This window comes from Diadema antillarum, unplaced genomic scaffold (assembly GCF_040938485.1).
Source record: "Diadema antillarum isolate AM-2024a unplaced genomic scaffold, OU_Dant_1.0 scf00000220, whole genome shotgun sequence".
In the NCBI taxonomy this organism is placed as follows: Eukaryota; Metazoa; Echinodermata; class Echinoidea; order Diadematoida; family Diadematidae; genus Diadema; species Diadema antillarum.
The window spans coordinates 6879-32623 of record NW_027271109.1 but is presented as its reverse complement, the minus strand read 5'-3'; the positions used below and the strand labels follow the sequence as shown (position 1 = coordinate 32623).

Below are 25745 nucleotides of genomic sequence, written 5' to 3'. Positions count from 1 at the left end.
GTGGTTGTCATTGTCCGTTACCATTGTGAATGAGACGACCTGACGACAATAACACCATCCGCCCCACATTCCGCACATTGTGAACGCTGCTGGTTCTATGGCAAGCTGAATTCTTGCTGGTTTTGGTATCTGTGAGAGTGCAAAATGATCACATTTTGAAAATTGCAAGGGTTGATAAAAATGGTTCTAAAATCATAACGCATTAACCAAAATTAAAGAACTTGGTGTCATTAAATTGGAAAAGGAATGGCCTTTTAAATAGTATGCAAAATAGTGACATATTAGCAACAATATACTGTATACCCCATATATTTCGCGAGCCTAAATTTTCGCGAGTCGGGAACTCCCGACAATTTCGCGAGTAGTTAAATTCGCGATCATGGAGTCCTGTACTGAACGGAGAAGTGTACACGCGAACGTCACATTCACATCGGGATCAGAGTCGATATTTTCGCGTGTCTTTAATTTTGCGAACAGCACCTGACTCGCAAAATTCGCGAAAATAAAAACCTTGCAAACTATTCGGTGTATACAGTAGCTAAAATTAAAGATCTTGGGTGTATATACACATATATATATATATATATAATAATAATAATAGTAATAATAATAATTGACAAGAAATGGACAGAAATTTGCTCTTGTGGCTTTAATTTGCAGTAAATATAACTTCATACAGTACAAGATACACACCATTAATAGGGAACTACTGAAACTGGAGACCATAATTTATTGTCTCAATTTCATGTGCAAAGTATGTAAATTAGTGGGACAATATATTACAATTTTTTTGCTGTAATTGATATTTCAGTAATGATACCGTATAAATTAACTTTTGCTTCCATCCAGAATCAAACAAAATGGCTTACACACACAAGCAAGACAAAGTACACATATACAGACAATAACTTTTGCAATTATTTCAACTTTATTTCATGAACTTCTGATTGTTGTTTATGCGGCAATGCACTCCTTTATGACACCATGGGCTAGCAAATAATGCACTCAACAAATCAAAAACTTTCTTTTTACAAGTTTGTGTATTTGTTGGTCAGAAATGAAAAGGACAATATGACAGTGTCGATGGCAATTCTATCCTGAAAATTGGTTGTTTATTACACGCAAAACCAATGCTATTTATAACCAGTCTTGATGGTGAGCCATTACCCTTTGAACATATGGCTGTATATTATACATGTATATATGTACAAGACATTTCTTCTTCTTTTTTTCTAATCCAGCAAATATATGCACTCCCATTAGCAATGCATGTACTGTATTTATTTCTAGTAAGTGTGCATATTTTTCTGCTATAAATGGATCTAATGAATATACCCACATTCTCACAGCACTGTGGTAAGAGCATTCTCAGACTTGACTGTTGATTATAATGATTACACCACCCAGAAGTGTCTACTATTTTTTCTTATTGATTTACCCATTCATATGAGACTATGGATATACAGCTAGCTACAGATGAAACATTGACCATTTTTCTTTTGTTTATGCTGTACGAATGTCATTTGAATAGCAGTTGTGATTGCAACATGTATTAAAGCTGTACTGAATTGTTTTGGAAAACCCATGGTCTCACGCTTGGGCTCCACTGTTACATGAAAGCAGGGAGTATATGTGACCCATCATCATATTGACCTACAGATTACAAATATTCTGATTTTGGCGGTATAGTACCGTATAAGCTGTTCCGTTTTGCGTACAGATATTTTCGCGAGTGAGGAGGTCACACATATTTTCACAAGATGTTTTAGCGAATTTGACGCCAACACTAATGTAAATGCATTATTACCCTAGGGCATGGCGACATTTTCGTATGTTGTTAAATTCACTGTCCTACTGTGATTCGCGAAATTCATGAAAATCAAACCCTTGCGAAAATAACAGCTTATATATATTTTTTTTTAAATTCTGGATTCTCTAGGTAGTCCAGGAAAATATCGTTTGTCACACTTTATCCACAAGATCTTAGTTCAAAAGAAAAAGAAAAAACAGTAAATAAAGGAAGCCTGCTTCAAGATAGATGCAATTTTTGAAAAACTTGTCTTTGGAGATTTGATGCGGTGAAGACTAGGCAAACACATAAGCTGCGGTCACACTGGAAAAAGATTGTGAAGTTTGAAGATCATGAAGTGATGCTCATCCGTTCACACTGGCAGCTAAACTTCTTGATCTTTAAGTTCTCGAAGTTTTGGTTATTGGTGCAAGTGCGTAAGAAAGAGCGTGCCATCTGACAGCCAGTACTTGTGACGTAACAATGCACATACGTACATCACAATGACCGCGCGCTTTGGAGGCACCACCTGCAAACATCTGGTCACGTGATGAACTTCACAAAGTTCAAGTTGCCAGCATTCACACTGCCCCCAAAGATTGAAGAAATTCGCGGGGGTGCGGGAAATATCCCCAGTTTGAGTGGAACGTGTTGCAGGAAGTTTTGCAAGAAGTTTGCGGTTATACTGGCAAACTTCGAGATCTTAAAGATCACAATCGTAAACTTCACGATCTTCTGCCAGTGTGACCATGGCTATAGATAGTGTTTAACAGTTTTCAGTATCTTATTCCAGCTTCTGATTTAAGGATTACTAGTGTGACAAAGTGGGAAAAGGACATATTTTAGAAAATATCACAAACTAGAAATGTCGCTCCGGCGACTGGTGTATGCCTCCGCCATAATGCATGGTTCTCCTAATAGGTCTACAGTACAATGTCTTGACAATGTGTGATGACCGTTTCACACAATTGGCAAAATATTAAAATGACAGGTTTGCCACAAATGTGCTGAATGTTCACTTTCCTAGAACTAGGTTCAACTGGATGAATGATTAAAACATCAGAGTGCAGGTATTGGGGGAACTGATAATTTTTACTTGACTTTTGACCCTTTTATAAGTTTATGCATTGAGTAATTTTCAAGGTATTGAGAAAAAGTATAATTTCAGTATCAAATGGTAAAATAGTATTATCTAAACCTGGCCTTTGACCTTTGACCTCACAGTTCCAAAGAGAATCACTGTTAAGTAGAACATGCATAAATACGTAAGTTTCATAATACCTTGAGTTACTTTTGAGATATGGAGGAAGAAGTGCAATTTAGCACTTTCACTCGACCTTTGACCTTTTACCTTTGGGCAAGAAACTTCCCACAGAATATATATTGGGTTATACATGCATACATCAAGTTTTTAAAAAATCCTTCAGGCATTTCATAAATATAAGGAAAGTAGTGATATTTTGAGGAGTTGACCTTGACCTTTGACCCCCTGACCTTTGACCCATGACCCCCAACTTCCCTAGATAATCACTGCTCTTCGGTACATGCATATATACTAAGTTCCATGAAGATATCTTGAACCATTTGCGAGATATGGAGAAAAACATGAAATTTCAACCTTTTTTCACAAAATAACCTGTGACCTTTGACCTTTGACCCTAAAATCCAAGAAAGTATCATCCCCCAGGATATACCCTCATACCAAGTTTGATGCAAAACCACCTCACGGTTCTTGAGATATCGACAAAAACAAAACGGGACGGACATACGTACGGACGGACGGACGGACGACCCGAAAACATAATGCCTCCCGCCACTTCGTTGGCGGAGGCATAAAAAAACTTTGCATTTAGAAACATCTTTAAAAGAATGATAATCTGACCAATGGAGGTGAATTTTGATTCTTGAACAAATACCAACCTCAATATCTTTCATCGTAATTTCTTAACATTTCCTCCAAAAAATTTGACTTAATCAGGGTGACATGATGATGGGTCATGTGGTATGATTCAATGCTTTACAGACACTCAACTGGTTATCCTGCTAGATAATCAAGTATATTGATACTACATATATATATATATATCAGTCAGTTGTGCATCATAGCACAGTAATAGATTAGATATCACTTCAATTCCTTCACAAGCTGTTTAAATAAGGAGTGAGGAATACATCTTAAATGAACATTCCGAGTAAGAATGAATCACGAGGTAACCTACTACATACACAATAGATTGGTTCCTATGCAGGAGTATTGCTTTTTAAGGAATTAGATAAAGAGTGTGGAATTCAGGAACTTTCATAAAGTTTATCAGCAAATTCTATACATGGAAAGTGCCCTTTGTAAGGTGCTCATTGCCTGCTTGTATGTTTGTTTGTTTTGTTTTGTTATTCTTTGTTGTTGGTTTTCTTGTTTGGTTATTTGGTTGGTTGATGGCTTTTTTTTGGGGGGGGGAGGAGGGGGCTGAAAGCCATGGCTGCATGTGCAACACATAGTTCCACAGTGAAGTACAGTAAATACTGGCAGTCTATATTATTGATGGCTACAGATGGTATATTACACACTTCTTTGAATATGTTTCACACCATATTAGGCAGTAAAACTCATAGGAAATTGGAGAACAGAATGAACAGTCTTAATTTGAAGGATGATTGAAATACAGGTACCAGCCAAATCTGTTGCAAACAAGTCACTTTAACTTTTTTAATTAAAGCTATATTAACTATGTGTGACTGCATTATGAATCATTCTGAGAACATATAATTTGAACTGCAGGGCTTATAAGGTCCTTGATGGAACATTATTTTCTTATAAACCAAAACAAACAGAATATAACGACAAAATACGTAGTATGCACCATAACAGCTGCCTTTGATAAAGTTACCATTATATTGTGAAGGAGCCACAAGCCCCAATTTGTGGTACTCAAATTAGCCCAGGTGCTTCAAGCCTTAAAAACCGCATCATGCAAATTCTTAAAATTCTTTATACACTTCCCAGTTCACAAACGCTATCAATATTCTACACAAATGCTTTACGTGGAAGTCATTTGACTATTAACAACTCTTATTTGATGCACAGATCAGAAAAAATGTTTTGACTTTGGGGAGATCAGCTTTTCGCTGCATATGCAGGGATGATATTGAGGTTTTTTGAAAAAATCGGAAATCAAAATTTTCAGGTGATTTTGATACATGAAAATAGCAGAATGTGTTACAGACTTGAGAAAAGAAAATCTGAAATCAGATTAAAATCTACAGAATATCATGCCTGATATGTTTTTGATGTCACTTGTTACTTAACCAGTTGCTTACTGGAATAGTGTGTGCCAGGCCATTACCCAATGAAATCTCAATATCTCTCATCTGCAAAGGGTTCGACACAACTTTGCAGGAGCAAAGAAATGCATAACTGCTCCAGTCACTTAGGCCATGACATCATATGCCTGCCTCAAATGCTCTGGATTTGATGATATTATAACCACTCTATTTAGATTCACAGAATCATCATAAAATGTTGAATTTGTGCAATATCAATCTACTCACCAAACACCCTCAGTACGTATGAACACTGCTGACTGCAACTACTAGCAGTATGTAATGCATTGGTCGAAAGCGACAATGTAGGCATACTACAGGTGTGAAATCACAGTGATCTCAAGATTTCAGGGAAATTTTTGTTTTTTGTTTTTTGTTTTATATTGCATTCAGTAATGTCCGGACATGTAATTCTGCAAACAAAAAGTCAGATTTATTCAAATTCATGAATTTTGCACCAAGTTGCTTTTATTGCAACTGACAAAATTAACAGCACTACTTCAATGTAAATACACACAAATTATTCAGTGTTTTAGTAGCAGCCATGATAAGATTTAGCATGGCCACTACAGTACTAAAACACTGAATAATCTGTATTTATTTACGTCGACGTAGGGCAACTTGTCAATCAGTTGCAACAAGTCATATTATTCTCCCCAAGATCTACACGTCATACAGCAGATACATCTGTACTACAAACTCTGTGTTCATGTCCTCTCCCAAGTTCACTTCTTACGAGTCTGCTAGACTCTGGCTCCACTGACACTATAAATTCCCATCCGTCCACAAAATAATGAGATGCCAATGGAACACTTGATAAAAAGCAAATGACCGATGCCATCAGCACATCTCTTCACAGAGTTTTTAAAAATCGTCCCCTCTCATTTTCAGTCACATTGCCGTATATTACTGCTTTTTACTGCCAACCAACATATCGGAACGGCTCTTCAAACGAAAGGCAGTCCAACAGAACTCTTTATTCCAATGATGCCCTCACTCCAATCTTCTGTGCACTTCTTTATTTCTCCATCCAGGGAGGACCATGCCAGCCTGTTCCTATTGCAGGAAACATCAATCTCCACATTTCCAGAGACTCCAACCCCAAGCACCTTCTGATCTGGAGATTCTCCCGCCCGAAACCCCTAGCGAACGGGAGACTCCAAGTTGATGTGTGGCGCGAAGTTCCTAGGGTTCTAGATGTTCTCTGGTGCTATCTAAGGCTTATTTTTTCAACATACGATAGCAATAAGTAAGAAATCCTTTCCACCGGGAGACACAGAGCCAGGGCGGGAGAAATCAAATCTCAAACGGGAGAACGGGAGATTTTGCCAAAATGGGTTTTCAGCGGGAGATCTCCCGTCGAAAATGGGAGAGTTGGAGTCTCTGCATTTCTAACTGTTTAAGAGAAATGCTTTTCTCCCTATTTTTTGTAGCGTATGATTGCTCTTTCAAGTCTATCATGGTGACAGACCAGCTCCTTGAGGTGGTTTGGAGGAACCCCTGGACCACACCCTCGAGGCAATCCATGAAAACAAGCGTTCTCCATCATCCAGATGAATAGATTTCCTTCCATAAGATTGCTGCGGTAGACGACCTTGCAGTGCTGACCTGAAGATGGACAGAACCCTTTTAATACGTGTCCGATGTTGACTAAATCTTTGCGTATATCCATTGCACGGTTTCTCGGGTCACATAGCTTTCTCTGAGGGGTGTATCCCTTTAACTCTTAGCATGCCACGCCCATGTAAACTTACTTCTAATGGATAGTCACATTCATGTTTACTAGCACAAAGACGAGTGCTACATTCTTGTTCACTCACAATAGACACACAGTCATTGTCTATGTCGACTGATTGATCTTGACGGCTGGTATCGTATGCTTGATTGATTCCATTCTTTAGGCGATTCCCACGCACCTCGCTTTTATTTGTTGCCTGTAGAGAAATCTTGGCATTGGGCGTCAACTCCTGTTTCTTAACTTCAATCTGCAAATAAATCTGTACCTACAGAACTTACACCTTGGCGCTGGCTGAAAATCCAGTGGGTTCATTAAGATCTAATGCCACAGTCACACATATTTTGACATTCTTACACCAGAGTTCCAAACCCTGAAACACATTCTCTACCCACCTCCTGAAGTACAATCTTCAGTGACTTTACAAATCACTACATGATGGTTGGTACAACCCAGAGGGTATTAAAACTCCACACAACTCGTCCCTTCTCAATCGCAGTAATAAAACAGAGCCAACATGGTCGATAAATCACGAGAGCAAAGTTGCGTGGACACCAATGCCATCACCATCTTTGCTCCATCCGCACAAAGTCCAATGCTGTACACACTACCGATCTTCCGGAGCAGATATATTTCCTGTTGATTACCTTAAACACTCTTGCACTGCAATCCTTCATGCACTTAACAAACAAAACTTTCCTCCAGATACAGCAGCAGGGCATGAGAAATCAACAAAGAAAAGTGAAAGAGAAAATAAAGAACCAAAAGGAAAGAAAAAAAATTTGATAATGCAATGTCCAGCTGATTTTGCAACACCACGCACCTCCTCCTTACTTCCATCGCCCCGGCCACTGCTGGTCTTTGCTCGTGAGGGGGACGTAGACCACACCCATTAGGGTCTTCTTGGTGATCTGGCCATCCTCTTTCTTGTCATACTGCTCCAGGTTTTGGCTGGCCCCTTGAGGCCCCACTGGGATGATCAGACGACCTCCAGGTTTCAGCTGCTCTATTAACTGCAGAGACAATTCAGGCACACAAGATGGGTACATCAATGCTATTTCAAATGCAAAGCCTTGATTATTTTGTTATATAACTGCAGAGTAAAATTCACCATGCAAACTGACAGTGATGTTCACACACCTTTTTGTTCTAACCAATTTCATATGAATTTGAATTTTTTGATTGCTTACAATCGTTCACACATATTATGTGTGAACACTTGTAAGCAATCAAAAAATTCAAATTTATACAAATGCTTTGACACCTTAATTCAAATGCTGAAGGCAGTTTTATCTTACCTTACATTTTCAAATATGTCACAAAATTCAGTGTTCAGACCAGGAGGCCAACTGCATTTTTTTTTTTTTTTTTTTGGTATAGTTTGGAGGTCATCTAGATGAGCTTTACTACCCGAAACACCAAATTAATCACTAAAATCCAGTACTTCAATGACAACCACACAATGGAAAGCTTCTTGTTTAAATAGTATTTGGTAACTAATTGATAACCTTCAAAAATGTATCTATCATTAGCTCACTTTCAAAATAAGGAATCACATTTTCCTGGATTTTTGTTTTCTTTGAGAATCTAAGGTATTTACCAGTCCCCATTAAAGAGAAAATGATAAATAAGCATACATATGCATTTACACACACACACATGCAAACTTACGTACATACCTACACATTATCATAATTACATACCTACATACATAGAACATACAAACATACATATCGATATGCATATACACATGCATTCATAAATATACAATGTACACATATACATGTACACACACATACCCTTAAACAGACACATGAACACGGCTGAGATGTGAGACTTACTGCTTTCGGTAATGTAGGGGCTGCCGCACCAACGTGTATAGCATCATACGGGGCACCCGGTACATGACCCTGCCGCCCGTCTCCGACTGAGGAATAAATTTGACATAAACGATTGGCGGAGGTCAATGTGATACAAGTACCTACCTGACCATTGCTAACAGTCCAAATTTCATCTTTCTTTCAGGCAGTGACTCTCATTGCCATAGCAACAGGATGGAGATGAACAACAACAATAGGGCAATTCCAACTAAGAGATATACTATACAAACTAATTGAATGAAACTACTGGTGGATTAGCTTTCTATAATGTAAAAATTAAGCATCCTGGTAAAAGCAAAACAAAACAAAACAAAACAACAAATATGTACATATGCATCTTCATCAAACATTCATTTGAAGACTCATCAAACATATTAAAAATTGATCTTGAAAAGTATCAAAATGAGAGCAACTCGACTGCAGCGCTAAGTTGACTAAGATGCTTCAACCTTACACAATCCTCTTGCACAAAATTATGCTGAAAGTCATGCATTCAGCCAGACTGCATTTACATTTTACTGAAATTCATTGATCTTGACCACTGACCCTGAGACTCCCAGCTGAAGTAATGGCTGGAAATCACTTTTTTCTATCATGGTACAGTGACCATTGTCCAATATCATTTTGCAAAACAACTGGATGAAAAAAAAAATGGATGAACAACCCGAAAAATATACTTCTCTTCAAGATGGACCCGTAAAGAAAGTAAAAAACAAAGAAAATACAACAACAAATCAAGCCATTATCATTTGCTACACAATGCCAATTTGGCAGGGCAGCAATATGTGTCCATCAGTATACAAATGACGCACAGGTCTGAGTGCGCCAGTCGGAATTGTGTGCATAAGGTAACTATGGAATGCTTAACCCACGAGGCGAAGCCGAGTGGGTTTAGGCTAAATTCCATAGTTACAGCATGCACACTATATTCCGACTGACGCACGAAAAGACATGTGCGTCATCTGATTTATAGAATAGGTAATTTTCTTGCCAAAAACCCATTTTTCTATCATGTTACTCGATGACAAAACTACTGGATGCATTTCCTTTTGGCATGCTGTAAACGAGCATGTATCAGTTTTTACTGGACGCACAGCCAGCCATGCATCCAGTAAAAACTGATGCATGGTTGTTTTAGCCAATAGGCGTCTCGTACTGAGTGCGCGAACGCTTGCTTAGTGTGCGAACGCTTGCTTAGTGCGCGAACGCTTGCTTAGTGCGCGAACGCTTGCTTAGTGCGCGAACGCTTGCTTAGTGCGCGAACCTTTGTTACAAGTGCGCTTACTCTTGCTACAAGTGCGCGATAACATATTTACCACTGTGACGACTAGACTCAGCGTGCGGCCAGCAAAAATCAACACATAGCTCTCGACCAATCAGATCGCGGGATTCTCGCTACCCATTCTATAATAAAGGCTGTATACAACGCTACAGCCTTTGAGTCACTACGCTTTCTGTGGTGATCACTAATGCATGCCATGAATCCATCTCTGGATGCACAGAATATATTCTGTACCCTTGAAAGGCTAAATATTTTGTAGCTATTCTGCCCTTAGGTACAGTCAAAATGCAATGCCAAATTTTGTTCAAATTGACTTTAATATCTAGAGTAAAGTCAGACAGGCAAAACAGCAGTTTCAGCATAATCAGGCATAAGCTTAAAAATTTATGGAATTTAAGTTGCCACAGTTTATGATGAAGACAACCAAGGTAACACTACATGCAACTTAAACAAAGTGTAGAATATTGCACAATACATCAAATCCACTTAGGGTGACAAAATGATACATTCTGTAAAATTCTGTTTTGATCTTTATTTGACTTGATTTGATTTTTGATTGACTGATCTTAAATTGTCTCCTGAGACAAAAACAAAACAAACCAAGAGACCCGGGGGTCTCGTGCTCACCTGAGTATCGCAAGTTCACCTTCCATGCATTCTGGCAGACTCTTACCTGAGAACATTGGAAACTTGTGGTGGGGTAGCTTTGAGAGCTGGGGGCATGGTGTCCATTTGCATATTCCATCACACTGGTAACAAGAAATGTCGCTATGGCGACTGATGCCTCCGCCATAATGCATGATTCTCCCAATAGGTGTATAGTGCAATGTCTTCACAATGTGTGATGACAGTTTCACATACAGTTGTAACTGGCAAAACATTGAAATGACAGGTTTGTCAGAAATATCTTGAATGTTCACTTTCCTTGAACTAGGTTTGCTATAATTGTCTATTAAAGAGTGCAGGTATATGTATTTGGGGAATTGAGGATTTTTACTTGACTTCTGACTGACCCTTTTATAAGTTTACGCATTGAGTAATTTTCAAGGTATGAAGAAAGAGTGTAATTACAGTATAAAATATTTTTTTTTTTTGCATTTAAACCTGGCCTTGACCCTTAACCTTTGACCTTCTGGCAGGAAATTTCCAAGAGAATCTCCATTAGGTAATACATGTATATAAAATTTTAAAAATTATAATGCAAGCATTGCATATACCAGTAAATGAGGGAAATAGTAAAATTTTGAAGAGCTGACCTTGACCTTTGACCCCTGACTATTGACCCATGACCCCTAAATTCCCTAGATAATCCCTGCCAGTCAGTACATGTGTATGTACCAAGTTCCATGAAGATACATTGAACCATTTGCGAGAAAAGTGAAATTGTAACATTTCCACCTAACCTTTGACCTTTTGACCTCTGACCTTATGACATGAAACTCTTTGGAGAATCTTTATGCAGTAGAACATGTCTACACTAAGTTTCAAGAAAATACCTTCAGGCATTGCACGGATATGGAGGAACTAGCAACATTTTTAGCATTTGACCTTGACCTTTTGACCTTTGACCTCTTGCCAATGTCACTAAAATCTACTCAACTAATTGCCCCATAATACATCATCCTTGGACCAAGTTTGGTGAAAGCTGCTTCATCCAGTTTTGAGTTATCACGTAAACTGATAAATTTCAGGATTTGACCTCGATCTTTGACCTTTGACCTCTGTCCGATTTCACTCAAAAATTGGTCAAGTAATTGTCCCACCATACATCATCCTCAGACAAAGTTTGGTAAAATTTGCTTGATCCAGTCTTGAGTTATCGCGTAAACAGATATAATTTCATGATTTGACCTTGACCTTGACCTTTGACCTTTGGCCTTTGGCCGATTTAACCCAAAAATCTAATCGAGTAATTGCCCCATCACACTTTATACTTGGACCAAGTTTGGTAAAATTGCAGTCAATATTACTCAAGTTATCGCGTAAACGAATGCGGACATACGTACGGACGTTCGGATGTACGTACGTAAATACGGACGTACGGACGGACGTACGGATGGACGGACGGATAACCCGAAAACATAATGCCTCCGGCACCACTTCGTGGCGGAGGCATAAAAATACCTGCAAGGTACACTGTACTTTATAGAATGTTGGACTATCCAGTTTTGAAAAAAAAAGACTGAAAGCCGTATCACTTTTGATTCTGGAGAATTAGATTATTGAATATTCCTTAATTTCGGAGGTGCGTTTGCCTCCCTCCCCCCCCCCCCCCCCCCCCCCCAATTTTTTTTTTTTTTTTTTTTTTTTTTGGGGGGGGGGGGCACTGCAATGAACAAACTTGGAATTACAGTCACCAATATACAAACACAAAGTAATTTTGCTTTATCAAGTCTGGCTCTTGAGAAGAATTGTAAATATTCCTTAATGTTGGGGGGATTAGGCCCCCTCAGGTCCCCAAAGGGAGCATGCTGCCCTGTTGAACAAATTGAGATCTTAACTCCCTGGCATGCAACCTGTCAAGTTTGGTGAATATTCATCAAAGGGTTTTTCAACGATTATGAACATGTACAATTCACACCACCATTTGGACCCATTCCACCCCACTTCCTTGGGTCCCAAGGGGGGGGGGGGGGGTCCCAAGGGGGGAATGGGCATCTCTGATTCTGCCATGAACAAACTTGAAACAACAGTCATCAATATACTGACTCATTGTATTAACTTAGCTCAATCACTTCTGGTTCTAGAGAAAATCTTTAAAGATTCCTTACTGGGGGGTGGGTTGGGCCCCCCGGGGGCCCCCAGGTGGGGCATGGTGCCCATTTGATGGAATTGAGATTCTATCCCCCTAGGGATGCTACCTACCAAGTTTGGGGAAAATTCATAAGGGTGTTTTCAAGAAAAAGATGAAAAATTACAAGTTAGGCCCTAATTTAGGCCCCCTGGGCCCCCAGGTGGGGCATGGTGCCCATTTGATGGGAATGAGATTCTATCCCCCTAGGGATGCTACCTGCCAAGTTTGGTGAAAATTCATAATGGCATTTTTTTTAAAAAATGAAAATGTACAATTTGGGCCCCATTAGGACCCCTCCCCATCCCCCTCCCCTGGGTCCCAAGGGGGGCACCCCTGATTCCACTATGAACAAACTTGAAACTACAGTCATCAATGTACTAACTCATAGTACTAACTTAGCTCTATCACTTCTGGTTCTAGAGAAGAAGATTTTTAAAGATTTCTTACTTTTGGGGGGTTTGGGCCCCTCTGGGGGCCCCCCAGGAGGGGCATGGTACCCATTTGAACAAATTGAGATCCTGTCCCCCTAGGGATGCTACCTGCCAAGTTTGGTGAAAATCGGTCAGATCATGGGGTTCTCAAGAAGAAGATGAAAATGTAAAAAGTTTATGCACGACGGATGACGCACGACGGACGCCGGACAAAGAGCAATCGCAATAGCTCACTTGAGCCTTCGGCTCAGGTGAGCTAAAAAGTCTGAAATTTTGCAAAGCATCAACTATCACAATTTCTCAAGATGTGTGGGATGACTACAGAAATGGTGACTACACTTTCAATAAAAATAGACAACTTACCTACTAGTTCAATTCTTCCTGATCTTAGTAGATCTGGATTGTCCTTTTCAATATTCTTCCTAGATTTATCTACAAGTTCCTGGATGTGATCAATACCTACTACTTTGCCTGTAGGGCCAACCTGTGAAGAAATGGACAAAGAAAATAGAAAACAAAGAGAATAAAGATGATAAAGATAGTATACCAATACCCATCAAAATGACAATTTAAATCTTAAAGAGCAATAAGCGGTTTCATAACATATTCAAATTTCATGACATACCTTTTAAAAAAGGTTGCTCTTGACAACCTGAATGCTTGTCTGAGGCGTGTCCGACATAGCAACAAATAATATATGCAAACTGGATTCCAGCAATTTAATTTAATTTAAGAGGAGCAGGCTAATGGAATAGCTCTAGAATGAAATATCCATAAATTTGAATACATTACGAAAACAGTCTATTGTTCATGAGGCGATTTGACATACAGGAGCACTAAAGAAACTAGGGAAGGAAATTTCTAGTGAATCTTTATTTCACTCGAACAGGATTAGTTTTACCAGGTATATATCAAGTCATCTGCATTTCTGAACTTCAACTGAACCATGGTTAGATTGTTATTAGCTATAATTTGCTGGAGACATTACTTTCAGAAATGCGGCTCATGACAGCATTTACACATTATCCCCTCATACTCCTCTTTTTGTTGATTCTTCTATCTTTTGACATTTAAGTTCATATTGAAGTTCATACCATTTTTCAGCAGGACATGGAAACCTGTGATGATTTGTCATCGTCTTCAATAATGAAGCTAATAGCAACCACTCTAACTCCAATACATGACAAACTGTTAAAGTAGTTTGAAAAATATTTTTGTTGATGGAACTTGAATTCTGTGCATTTGCTAGTCCACTGCCTGGACTGTTTTGTGTGATCATTTACCGCGCGCACACACCGCTACAGCACGCGTATGCCCCACCGTACGCTCTTGTATTAATTTGCCGCGCACGCACGCATCTCGACCTCCAAAACAGTCCAGTCTGGTTTGCCAAGTCTCCCCGAAATATTTCGGAAAAAAATGGCCCCACCCCAAAGAGATTTTCCGCAGTTTTGCCCACCCCCACTCCCTCATTCATTTCGAGCATCCTGATTGGCCGATGAAATCGCGTCCAGCAGGCAATTTGCGGGATCGAAAAAAGTCGATCGATCTTTAATCTTGTAGTCTTATTGCAAACAGGTATATTGCATTTAGCAATATAAGATACGTATTTTACGCCGATATTTGTATTATTCTCAACATTTATTAATGGAATGTCAAAATTATTTTTCTTTTTATCAAAACTTGCTCAAATAATCTATCTTAGAGATCATAAGAGGAGAATGAAATTAGAACGTACATAAACCGTGCGTAAGATTAAGACTAACTTCTACTCGTTCCCATAATTGTTATAAATTAAATTATAAATATCACAATTATCAACATTTTAAATCCATTTTTCGACAAAAAATAATAATTTAGAAATTACAAATGAAAAATTGATAAACACGTACAGAAAAAGTATTCGCCCATTTAAAGCATCGTGACCTATCGTACATGTCAATTTCGAGGCCGAGGAGGTGGCTTAGCTCGATCGGGGAACCCCCGGATCGCGTGTACAGCATACAGCATGTGCAATGTGCTTTTCGTATTGATTCCGAGTCTTGCGTTTTCCGACCAAAATCTGTGCAGCATTTCAAGTATTTCCTCCAAATCTTGTTTACATGATCAATGGATGTCAACATCAGCGTCTCCGCGTCGCTTTTCTGACAGTGATAATGAGAAGAGCATACAATGCAATGTGCTACTGAGAAGCTTGGATTCGTTGACGGTTTCGGGGAGCAGCAGCAGAACCAGAACTTAGAAGTCCCTACACGTACACGTACTCGTTTCTCCGTGCATGGTCATGGTTTGTTTATCTCCCTGCCGACTGGTTTTCAGCAATAGTGTGGTGTTCCAAGCTTCCAAGCTGCACCGTTATGCGTTGATATTCTTCGCAAACTAGATCTACATGATGGACCAGACTCTCCGAAAGCTGTGGCTTTTGTTTTCATGCCTTTGAAGTCTTTAATTTCGGACCAGATGAGCAGGGCTATGGATCTTGCTTGGCCTGCTTGACAAAGTCAAAGACTCAAGCGGCCTACCTAGAGTAGCGGTAAGCTAATCATAAAGATCTATCCAGTTTCTAAAAATGATTCGTCAAGGAGGCAACTTTCATTACGTGTCTCTTGTCTTGAATTACAAACTGTAACTGTAGGCCCCTAGTTGAACGACAAAAAATGATTGTAAAACTAAATGTAGTAATGTTTGGCCTCTGGGCCGGGTAGGGTAAACACATGTCAGGCTTCTACTACAGTACCGGTACTACTCTTGTGAGTGTTCCTAGGTGTACCGAGTTAAATCCTGTGTAATTATTGTGATAAATTGTTAACACCGTAACTGCACTGGTTTTATTGTTTTGTACAGTACAGTAACTACTGTAACTTTCTTGCATACAAATGCAATTACACATAGGCCTACTGCCTTTTCATAGCTTTAGTCTGTGAGCCACAGCCTTTGTCTCGTCAGCTTTGCTCCTCTACTCTGAGGAGCGATCGAGACACACGCTATGGCCCTCAGACTAATTCTTCATGGGCATGTACATTGAGAAAAAACTCAAATAGGAACATGCTTCAGTATGCAAATGTACTCATACTTGTTCATCTATAGATTACAATTATGCAGTCTTATGGCTCTGCGATATGCATTGTAGAGACTGCAGGCATTATTAAAATCATTTATGTGCAATGTAGAAAATGTTTTTTTTTTTCTTATTTTTCAAATAGGGGGACCGCATCTGGAGACACCAAAGCATTTCGAGCAGCGTATGGAAAATTGGGTGAATTACGATCGAAACTCAAGTCGTCAGTCCTGCTGATGTCCTGACAGCCACTGCAACCAGAGATGTGCTTAGCGGTATCATCGAAAACTTTGGTCTTCGCAATTATGTGTGGGTAAATCAGTTGCCGGACAAGCAAAATATAAAACATGTTGTCAAGTCTGCTGCAAGAGATTTAGATACAATGTTCAAGTGGCTGGCAGATGACTTGAAGACCCATGGTGCATGTTGTGAAAGGATGATAAAAATGTGCAGTAATGTGTACGCAACCTTTATGGCACTGCTTCCAGAAGGTTGCCACAGGTATGTTAATAAGTTTATGTACCACCGGAACACGGAAACTGATATCCAAAAGGAAATTGTTGACAGCATCTGCATATTGGCAACAGATGGTGAAATCAGAGTTCTGATTGCTACCATTGCGTCTGGCCTGGGTGTTGACGTAAGCAGCGTACACAGTGCGGTTTTGTGTGAATGCCCAAGTGATCTAGACGATTATATCCACTTTTTAAAAACACTCAATTTTCAGGCCTTATCAGATATACTGGTAACATGAAGAATCATGTACAGCTGTACATCGTAGCTCAGATTTTTTTTTTATAACTGAAAAATGTTACGTACACATGTGTACATGTAGCTTGTAAGTTGTACCTTTGGGCTTTTAAAATTGTTTTTAGAGAATTCATATGAATCCACTGTGGGTGTTTTTCCTCCTTAAGGTTTGTAATGGTGAGTGGTTGGTACACTGGTTTCTGGTGTACCTAAATTTTTGCAGTTCCATGCTACATGTACAATAATTTTCCTTTTATCACTGCAATTACTGTACCTTGCTCTTATTCACTATGCAAATACAATGTACATTTGTACACTCCTACTTTTCATACTGTACTTTGTTTTTTAGGCGTGAAATATTTTCATTTCATTGGACATGTTGATGGGTAGATATCATAATTACAAGTGATAAAATAATGGAAAAGTTGAAATATTTTAGTTCAAGGTTGTGTTTTTGTGATGTAGTGGATTACATGTACATGTACATACAGACCATGCCAAGTGGGGATGGGCTGTGTGTTTTGGGTGTTTGGGTGGGTGTTCGAAAATTGAACTGTTATGCTGTTTGTCTGCACATGTAATTGTACATCGCATGTTCATCTATGCATGCATGTACAGGAAAGTGTACACATGTGTAGAGTATGTTTTTGAGTTGTACAGCTACCAAGAACTTGTTTACATATACTTTCTTTACATACAAAATCACTCATGAGAAGTACAGTATGTTCTTTGGCCCATTTTGATAAAAATAAAACTAGTTCTTTTAATGCACATGAACATTTGTACCTGTAGTTTGAACTGTGTAGCAATGAATTTATTTTCTTTTTTTAACCTTTAAAGCATTTTTTTAACAAGAATTGTTGTAAAACACAACAAATGAAAAAAAAAAAAATCTACAGTGGGACCAGGAAGATTTCTTTGTCATAACTTGTAACCAGTTTGTGTTAATCCTGTGTTTTTGATGTGTAATGAGAGTCTACTACACATGGTAATCAGACTGAAATGTGACATATCAAATTATTTCTCTGACATCAAAATTCAGAGTCAAACAGTTTACAATGTATTTTGTTTGAAATAATGCACTGTTGTTGAACAATGATCATGAACTATCATGAATTATATACAGTAAATGTATTGTATATTACAGTACTTGTACATGTACATGTACAAATGAAAGTGTATAATGAAGGAATTTCAAGAGCATGGAGAAACAACTGAAATATGCCTAATATTTTATCAACTATAGAACATTTAATTTCAGTTCCTTATGAGTACATGGTGGCACAGAATATACAACTTTAAAGACACTTATACACCTGAGGAATTATTTTGAACGTCCTTCCCAGAGTGACAACTTTTTGAACTCATTATTGACAGTTGGGAGTGGGATGCTAGCTTTGAAACTTCCTTGGTAGTTGGTACAACATTAACAGTTTTACCATCATGGCCAAATTTTTATAATAAGTGCTTAAGAAGTAGGCCTAATGTGATTAATAATGTACAAATTATACATATGTTCAAATTGCACTACTCGTAGTCCATTTGTTTTCACTTTGCTGTCTGCTCTTACTATACACTACACAGTGTATTTAACAGTACATATATTGCACATGTACAGTGTACATGCACACCGTATACATTGTACATTTCAAAGTACAATAGTGGTAAATTGATGTATTTCCTGACCACACCTCAACACTGAAAAAAAAATCTAAACTTATTTACCAATAATCACCTGCCATAAACGTGGAAAAAAGTAAAGTCTACTACACTGTACAGCTGTATGTACAAAGTACATGTACAATGTTTTAATTTGGATGTGATTTGTAATAGGTGGTTTAATAAAATTGCTAACATGTGAGTGTGTGTGTGTGTGTGTGTGCATGTGTTTGTGTATGTTTGTTTGTGTGTGTGTGTGTGTGTGCACGTGCGTGTATGCATTTGTGTGTGTTGTGTGCATGGCCCACACATTTCCCAAGCATAATTTCACGCTGATTACCCCTTAAATGTTTGTGAATTAGAAACAAACAAGTTGCTCTGTCAGACTGTCTTTTGATATGAATAGGCCTACTTATTTACCTGGAGCTACTATTTTGAGCAAATGTAGGTATGGTTTGCAACAAAAAAAGGAAGATATGATTGGATGTCATATATATATATATATATATATATATATATATGCATATGCAGAAGGGCAGTTCAACCAAAACTGTTCACTTCTGTAATGCCAGAGACAAATGGACCAATATCTCTGTAGCAAAAATGCTCTTAAGCGTCTTCATCTTGGTTTACTAAATTTAGCTTTATTATCATGAAGACTAACAAACAAAGACTGAGTAACAGGGTATTCTTACAACAGGGATATTGGTCTGATTGTCTCTGTTATAGAAATAATTATCAAAGCGAATAGTTTCGGTTTAACTGCCCAGTAGGCCCTACATGAAGTGGTAATAAAATGATATAAGTTTTACAAACTTAGCGCAATTCTTTAAATTTAGACTGCTCTCTACTAACATTTGGGGAAAAGAACAAACAAAAAAGGCACTTTCTGGTTCCTTACATGTACTTCAAAACTTTGCACTACAAATTGTGTAATGTATCCCCTTCACCTCCACCACCCCTGAATATGCTAAGATATCTTGTATACCATAGCCGAGTACCGGTTCATAGAACCCACATCTCACAGCCCTGAGCTTACATTACAAAATTACATTGTTATTTAGTGGGCCAGATAATAGTGAAAACAGGTGTATACAAGTACCTTTGTCAATTAAAGTATTTCTTTAATTTCTGAATATTTCATCATACAATATTATTAATGAAGAATATTTGATGACAAAATTATTTCCTTTAATGAATATGATTGGCGCAATCCTCCCCCCCCCCCCAAAAAAAAACCAAAAACATATGATCCCCTTTACCAACAATAACATCGCCAAACAAATCTTCCAACTTTTCTTGAGGTCCACATCTCGCGACCTTCACAGAGTTTTTTGCAGTTTTATGTAGTGTTTGGACGTTAGAAGTGGCACATCACAAATCATACATCGGCGAGCTGGCGATTTGTTGCTCGTCATTTCCAATCTCAAGAATAATATTCAAGTCATCATCGAATCGGGGCACAACAAAATCCAAAACACCACGTGAAAGTAGGTCCTAGATGACTGCAACCATAACTTTCAGCCAGTCAAAAACGTACGAATCAGCTTGCAACAATGCATGGTACGGATCACTGAAGCACTGAGTATCGCATTGCATTGTGATCAAAGAGTTGGCTCTTTGATTGTGATAACGTGTGTTGCGCAAAAATGCAGGCATCTCTGTGCACATAATTAGCAATTGTTGCAGATCGCACTGTATTCACGGTGCAATGCACACAGCTGGCTGCAGATCAATCGATCCCACAGAACTCTTTTCTGTGATCGATCCCTTAGTTTTCATGCATACGCATGAGCTTGCAAGAGATAAGGCATTACGTCAGCATACCTATTATGAACTTTTGACCCTACGCACTGTCAAACCATTCTGGACGTTTTTTTCGGACAGGTTTGTTGGCGCCCTCATCGATATCGAGCGGTTATAGGGGATAGCGCGATAAGCTGTGGAGCGCGCGTGGATGCGTAATGATAAGAAAACGTCCAGAATCTGGACTATGCATTTGCCTTTATAGATCTACAGTGTACATGGGGTGATTTATGTTTTAGTTCAGAATCCAAGGAGATGTTATTTACCATGAGTGCCATACAAGCAGTCAGATAGCCACTGCCTGAACCTACATCGAGTGCAGTCTTGCCTGGGGCAAGGTGATCCCGTAGCAGCTCTAGAGCATGGGCATGCTAGAAAGAACATTAAAAATAGTTCCAATGATAGGAGCAGGACCCTTTGAATGAATTAGTATCAATATTGACGAGGCTACCCCGGAGGGCAAAGAGACCATATCATCATCATAACTTACATAATCCTTATCATTATTACCATCACCATCATCATTATCAGTATCGCTATTAGGACTAAACTTACATCATAGCACTCCAATTACAACAAAAATTATCCTCATCATCATTACTAGTCCTACTACCACTGCTACTACTACAAACAAATCTTACTTTTCCATTGAAGTTTCACCTTATTTCTTCAACTGGCATTCAGCATCTATGCAATTCTTGGCTTCTGATGCAATCAAAAGTAAACAAACAGCAGTAGTCACTTTTGCATCTATTTGGTTTTTGCTTTACATATCAATGCAATTCTTACACTATTTCACAGCTTTAAAGGACAAGTTCACCTTCATAAACATAACGATTGAGAGAATGCAACAATATTAGTAGAACACATCAGTGAAAGTTTGAGAAATATTGGACAATCGATGCAAAAGTTATGAATTTTTAATTTTTTTGTTTTGGAACCGCTGGATGAGGAGACTACTACAGCTTGTGAGTCATATGCGTACAACAGTATAAAGAAAATATAAAGAAAATTCAACATATTTTCACTTTTTTCGCATAATAAAAGAGCACTTGACTTGCCTCTTTCTAAAGGCAGGGGGAATAATATTACCCATAACATTTGTCGGTAACGAGTCGGGGGAATGTGTACTTTTTTCATAAGATGAAATTTTGTGAAATTCTCTTTATATTTTCCTTATTATTGTTGTACGCATGTGACATCTAAGTTTTTCACACACTGCAGTAGTCTTCTCATCCAGCGGTTACTGCACAAAAACTTCAAAAATTCATAACTTTTGAACGGATTGTCCGATTTTCCTCAAACTTTCAATGATGTGTTCTACTAATATTGCTACATTCTCCCAATCCTTATGTTTATGAAGGTGAACTTGTCCTTTAAGCTCCACATCACTAGCTCAAAAGCTTCACATGTCTCAGAATAATAATGTATAATTTAAGGTACTCTGTATTAATCAACTCTAGGCCATCTCCAAGAGTGTTGAATCAAACACTTACCATATGCGGTGCACTTATAGTCACTGCATAACCTGAAAGAGAATGAGGAGACATAGTAGGGCAGAAAGTGTTTCAGTTACACATTCTGAGTAACTTCTCAAGAAAATCCTTACCATTCATACATCTCAGTAAGAAATGAATAGACAAATGAATAAAAGTACCTTGCCTTTACTACAAACAGACTTTAAACGATCTAACACTGTTTAAAATCAACTCACTAGTATCTTGTAAAGCATGCTTGCTTTTTTTTTTCTTTTATATGTGGCCAAAGAGTTTGGTTTAAAAAAAAACACCAAAAAACATGTGACATTCAAATACAAAGTCTGCATCTTGAAAAGTATAAAGCAACAAGAAGAACATAACAAGTGAATGAAATTATAACAGCTATCTATCATCAATATGCAACTGCCACTGATTGTGTGATCTAGGAATTACATACTTACACATGACACTGAATGATAAAAGCTGGATCTCACTAAGGTAGCACACACAAGTTATCCACTCAATTTCATTCATAATACTGTGACCTTGTTAGTTGGCGATTATGGACTCTTCATAAATATATCAGGCTGTTTTGTTCAATCAATCACAATCTCTTCTCACTTGCCTGTTTGGTCTGTTTCCTTTTGAAGTCAGAAACAGAGTAAAGCAACATTTAACTGATACAGAAACCTACATACTGTAGCCTTTTGGGCAGAGATTTTACCGTTATTTGTTTGCTGGATAGTATGCAACTTTAAAGGACAAGTTCACCTTCATAAACATAAGGATTGAGAGAATGTAGCAATATTAGTAGAACACATCAGTGAAAGTTTGAGGAAAATCAGACAATCCGTTCAAAAGTTACGAATTTTTGAAGTTTTTGTGCAGTAACCGCTGGATGAGAAGACTACTGCAGTGTATGAATAACTTAGATGTCACATGCGTACAACAATATAAGGAAAATATAAAGAGAATTTCACAAAATTCCATCTTTTGAAAAAAGTACACATTCCCCTGACTCGTTACCGACAAATGTTATGGGTAATATCATTCCCCCTGCCTTTAGAAAGAGGCAAGTCAAGTGCTCTTTTATTATGCGAAAAAAGTGAAAATATGTTGAATTTTCTTTACATTTTCTTTATACTGTTGTACGCATATGACTCACAAGCTGTAGTAGTCTCCTCATTCAGCGGTTCCAACACAAAAATTTTAAAAATTCATAACTTTTGCATCAATTGTCCAATTTTCCTCAAACTTTCACTGATGTGTTCTACTATTATTGTTGCATTCTCTCAATCTTTATGTTTATGAAGGTGAACTTGTCCTTTAATATTGGATGGGATGTAAAGAGAGCTACCTACCAATACTTTGAGGAGAGTCTGCATAGGGGGAGTGTGTGCTGTAGTGCTTGCGATCCACATTTCTCATCGCCTTCAGCACCGACTCGGTCTTAATGATGCCATTTTCTAGAGGATCGAACCATCATTGAGTAAATCACAAGGAATACAGGATTATGACTGGAGTATAGTCAGGTATCCTATTACCGAACGGTATCCTATTACCGAACGCGTACTTTGTCAATGGAGCGCGTACAACAGCTCGAATACGCATTTATTGCACTACGCGCTGTTATCTCACAGACAGGGGAAGCCAGTGCCGAAAATTGCTAAGCTGCAGCAAAACACAAAACAAAACGTAATTTACCTCAAATTTACGTAATAATTGCTAAAATTTCGATGTTCATTGTCCTGCGTTAATAAACATTGACCGAAAATACAACGTACGAATTTCCCCATACAGAGGGCGCACGTTCGGTAAATACAATACTATTTGCGTCGGTAAAAAGAGACAACTTTTGTGGAAGGGTTATTTGAAATACGGATTTTTTCTAGAAGTTGGCTTATTTTTCAAGTATTTTCGTTACAGCTGAAGTCATCAGCATTTCAATTATCTATAAGGATATTTTTGGCTGAATTATTGCATAATGTTGTCCGTTTGGAGCAATAAAACAAAAATTGTTCGGTAATAGGATACACCTCCATACTTCATGCATTATTTCGAGTCAACTCAGATGACTCTCTAACATTGTATTCAATAGGCATTACTACATTCATCATCATCACCACAGAACAAATTACAAATACCCAGTACCTGGCATCAAGTATTTGGGAGTACTGTATTGGCAAAGGAACGATTCATATAAGAGTAAGACCCTATCATTGTTCATACAATGATGAAATGTGTGTCTCGTGTGACCATGAAACTGTCGAGTTGCTTACCATCTTTAGCCAATGTACATGCGCTATAATTTATAAATGATACCTCATTACAGAAAACCATGTCTATTTACCTACTGCCCTGGGGCACTGCACACACGTCACTGGTAGGGAAGATATCTGTCATAGACATATTAAATGCTCCGCCAGTTTTTAGTTATTGTCAGCAACAGAACAGATTCGCTCTTGTAGTCTTGTATCTGTTTCCATAACTGCAACATCTTACATCAAAAGTTAGAGAGAATACACCTACATGTTTTATCATCCTACCCTTGGTATATATTAGATCTAGAACCTCTAGATCAGATACATGGATCTAGATATTCTATAGGATGTAAATTTATACCCATATTAACATTTATTTCAGTTCATCATAAGATTCACTAACACCAACTTGCATGGATGGGACTATCATAATAGGTGGGACTGGCTGGGGTTGGGCCATTATTTCCCGGTAGTGCAGTATCAGGATCTATATGGAAGGCATGTTCGATCAGTGACGGATTTTGGAGCTCGACTCCGTCACCTCGAGAGCTCGTCACTTACCGTGTAGCCTCGTGATGAGTTCCTCGTGTGATTCGCCGCTCGATCTCCACGCCATTTCAGCTCGATGTAGATACCGCGCCCCTGCGGCCCCCATAGGTTCGCATGTGCCGTCCTCTCCGTAGCTGCCGCTTTCACAGTATTCACCACCCCCTACGTCAACATCGGCAGCCCGATGATCTTCTCCGACAGCACACCTTGTTATGCAGACAAGAACAATTATGAAGAAAGTCTGTTTGGCAACAGATTTAAATCCCGACATGAGGAACACGATTCCACGTCATCCACTTTTAGTTATGACCCAATTATGATATCGTTATGGTCGTTATATATCAACATGACACTACGGAGGCGATTCATTTCCCGAAAAAATATGCGCCCTCAGAAATTGTTGAGCAACATTCAGTCGAGTCTAGTCCACACATCACCACCAACTTTGAGCGTAATTTTTTTTAGTGATCTATCACATCGCGCAGCACCGAGGGTGGTTGGCTTCCAGCAAAGAATATAAACTCGTAGCACCAGGCAAATCAAAGGCAATACAAAAAGAAAATCAGAATGCCGTGCCCCAAAAGAAAAGAAAGAAAGAAAGAAAGAAAGAGAGGAAATTAGTAAAAGCAGAAACTATTACGCTTACCCGGAAGAAATATGTGATAAAGGACTCAACTCTTTATCTCCTAAAAGATAACAATCCAACACGCCAGAGGTCGCTAGTAAAACGGAATAGGCTTCACAGGAGATTCGAACAAAAAATAGGAATGCACAGGTCACGCACTTTATAAATTGGCTCGCGGTTGTTTCCCCCGATGGATGGTCTGGGGGATTCCCCTCCTCCCCCTCCCCTCCCCCTCCTCCAAAGCTCCTCCTATGGAAAGTAACATGAGGAGCGGGGGAAGGGGTGCCATGGAAATGATGCTGATTTCTTTTTAATTGTAAAAACCATGTA

At 38.6% G+C, this 25745-nt stretch overlaps 1 protein-coding gene across 1 annotated transcript; it reads right to left on the bottom strand.

The window, feature by feature from the left end:
• Positions 1–6534: 6534 nt before the first annotated feature.
• LOC139724530 (protein-L-isoaspartate(D-aspartate) O-methyltransferase-like) lies at positions 6535–25198 on the bottom strand. The gene is made up of 7 exons (XM_071635664.1): positions 24803–25198; positions 23342–23446; positions 21999–22030; positions 20769–20873; positions 13593–13713; positions 8684–8769; positions 6535–7855 (listed from the first exon to the last, which is right to left on the bottom strand). Exons 1-7 carry the CDS (start codon positions 25059–25061, stop codon positions 7673–7675), a joined length of 891 nt encoding a protein of 296 aa, XP_071491765.1. The 5' UTR covers positions 25062–25198; the 3' UTR covers positions 6535–7672.
• Positions 25199–25745: the final 547 nt, after the last annotated feature.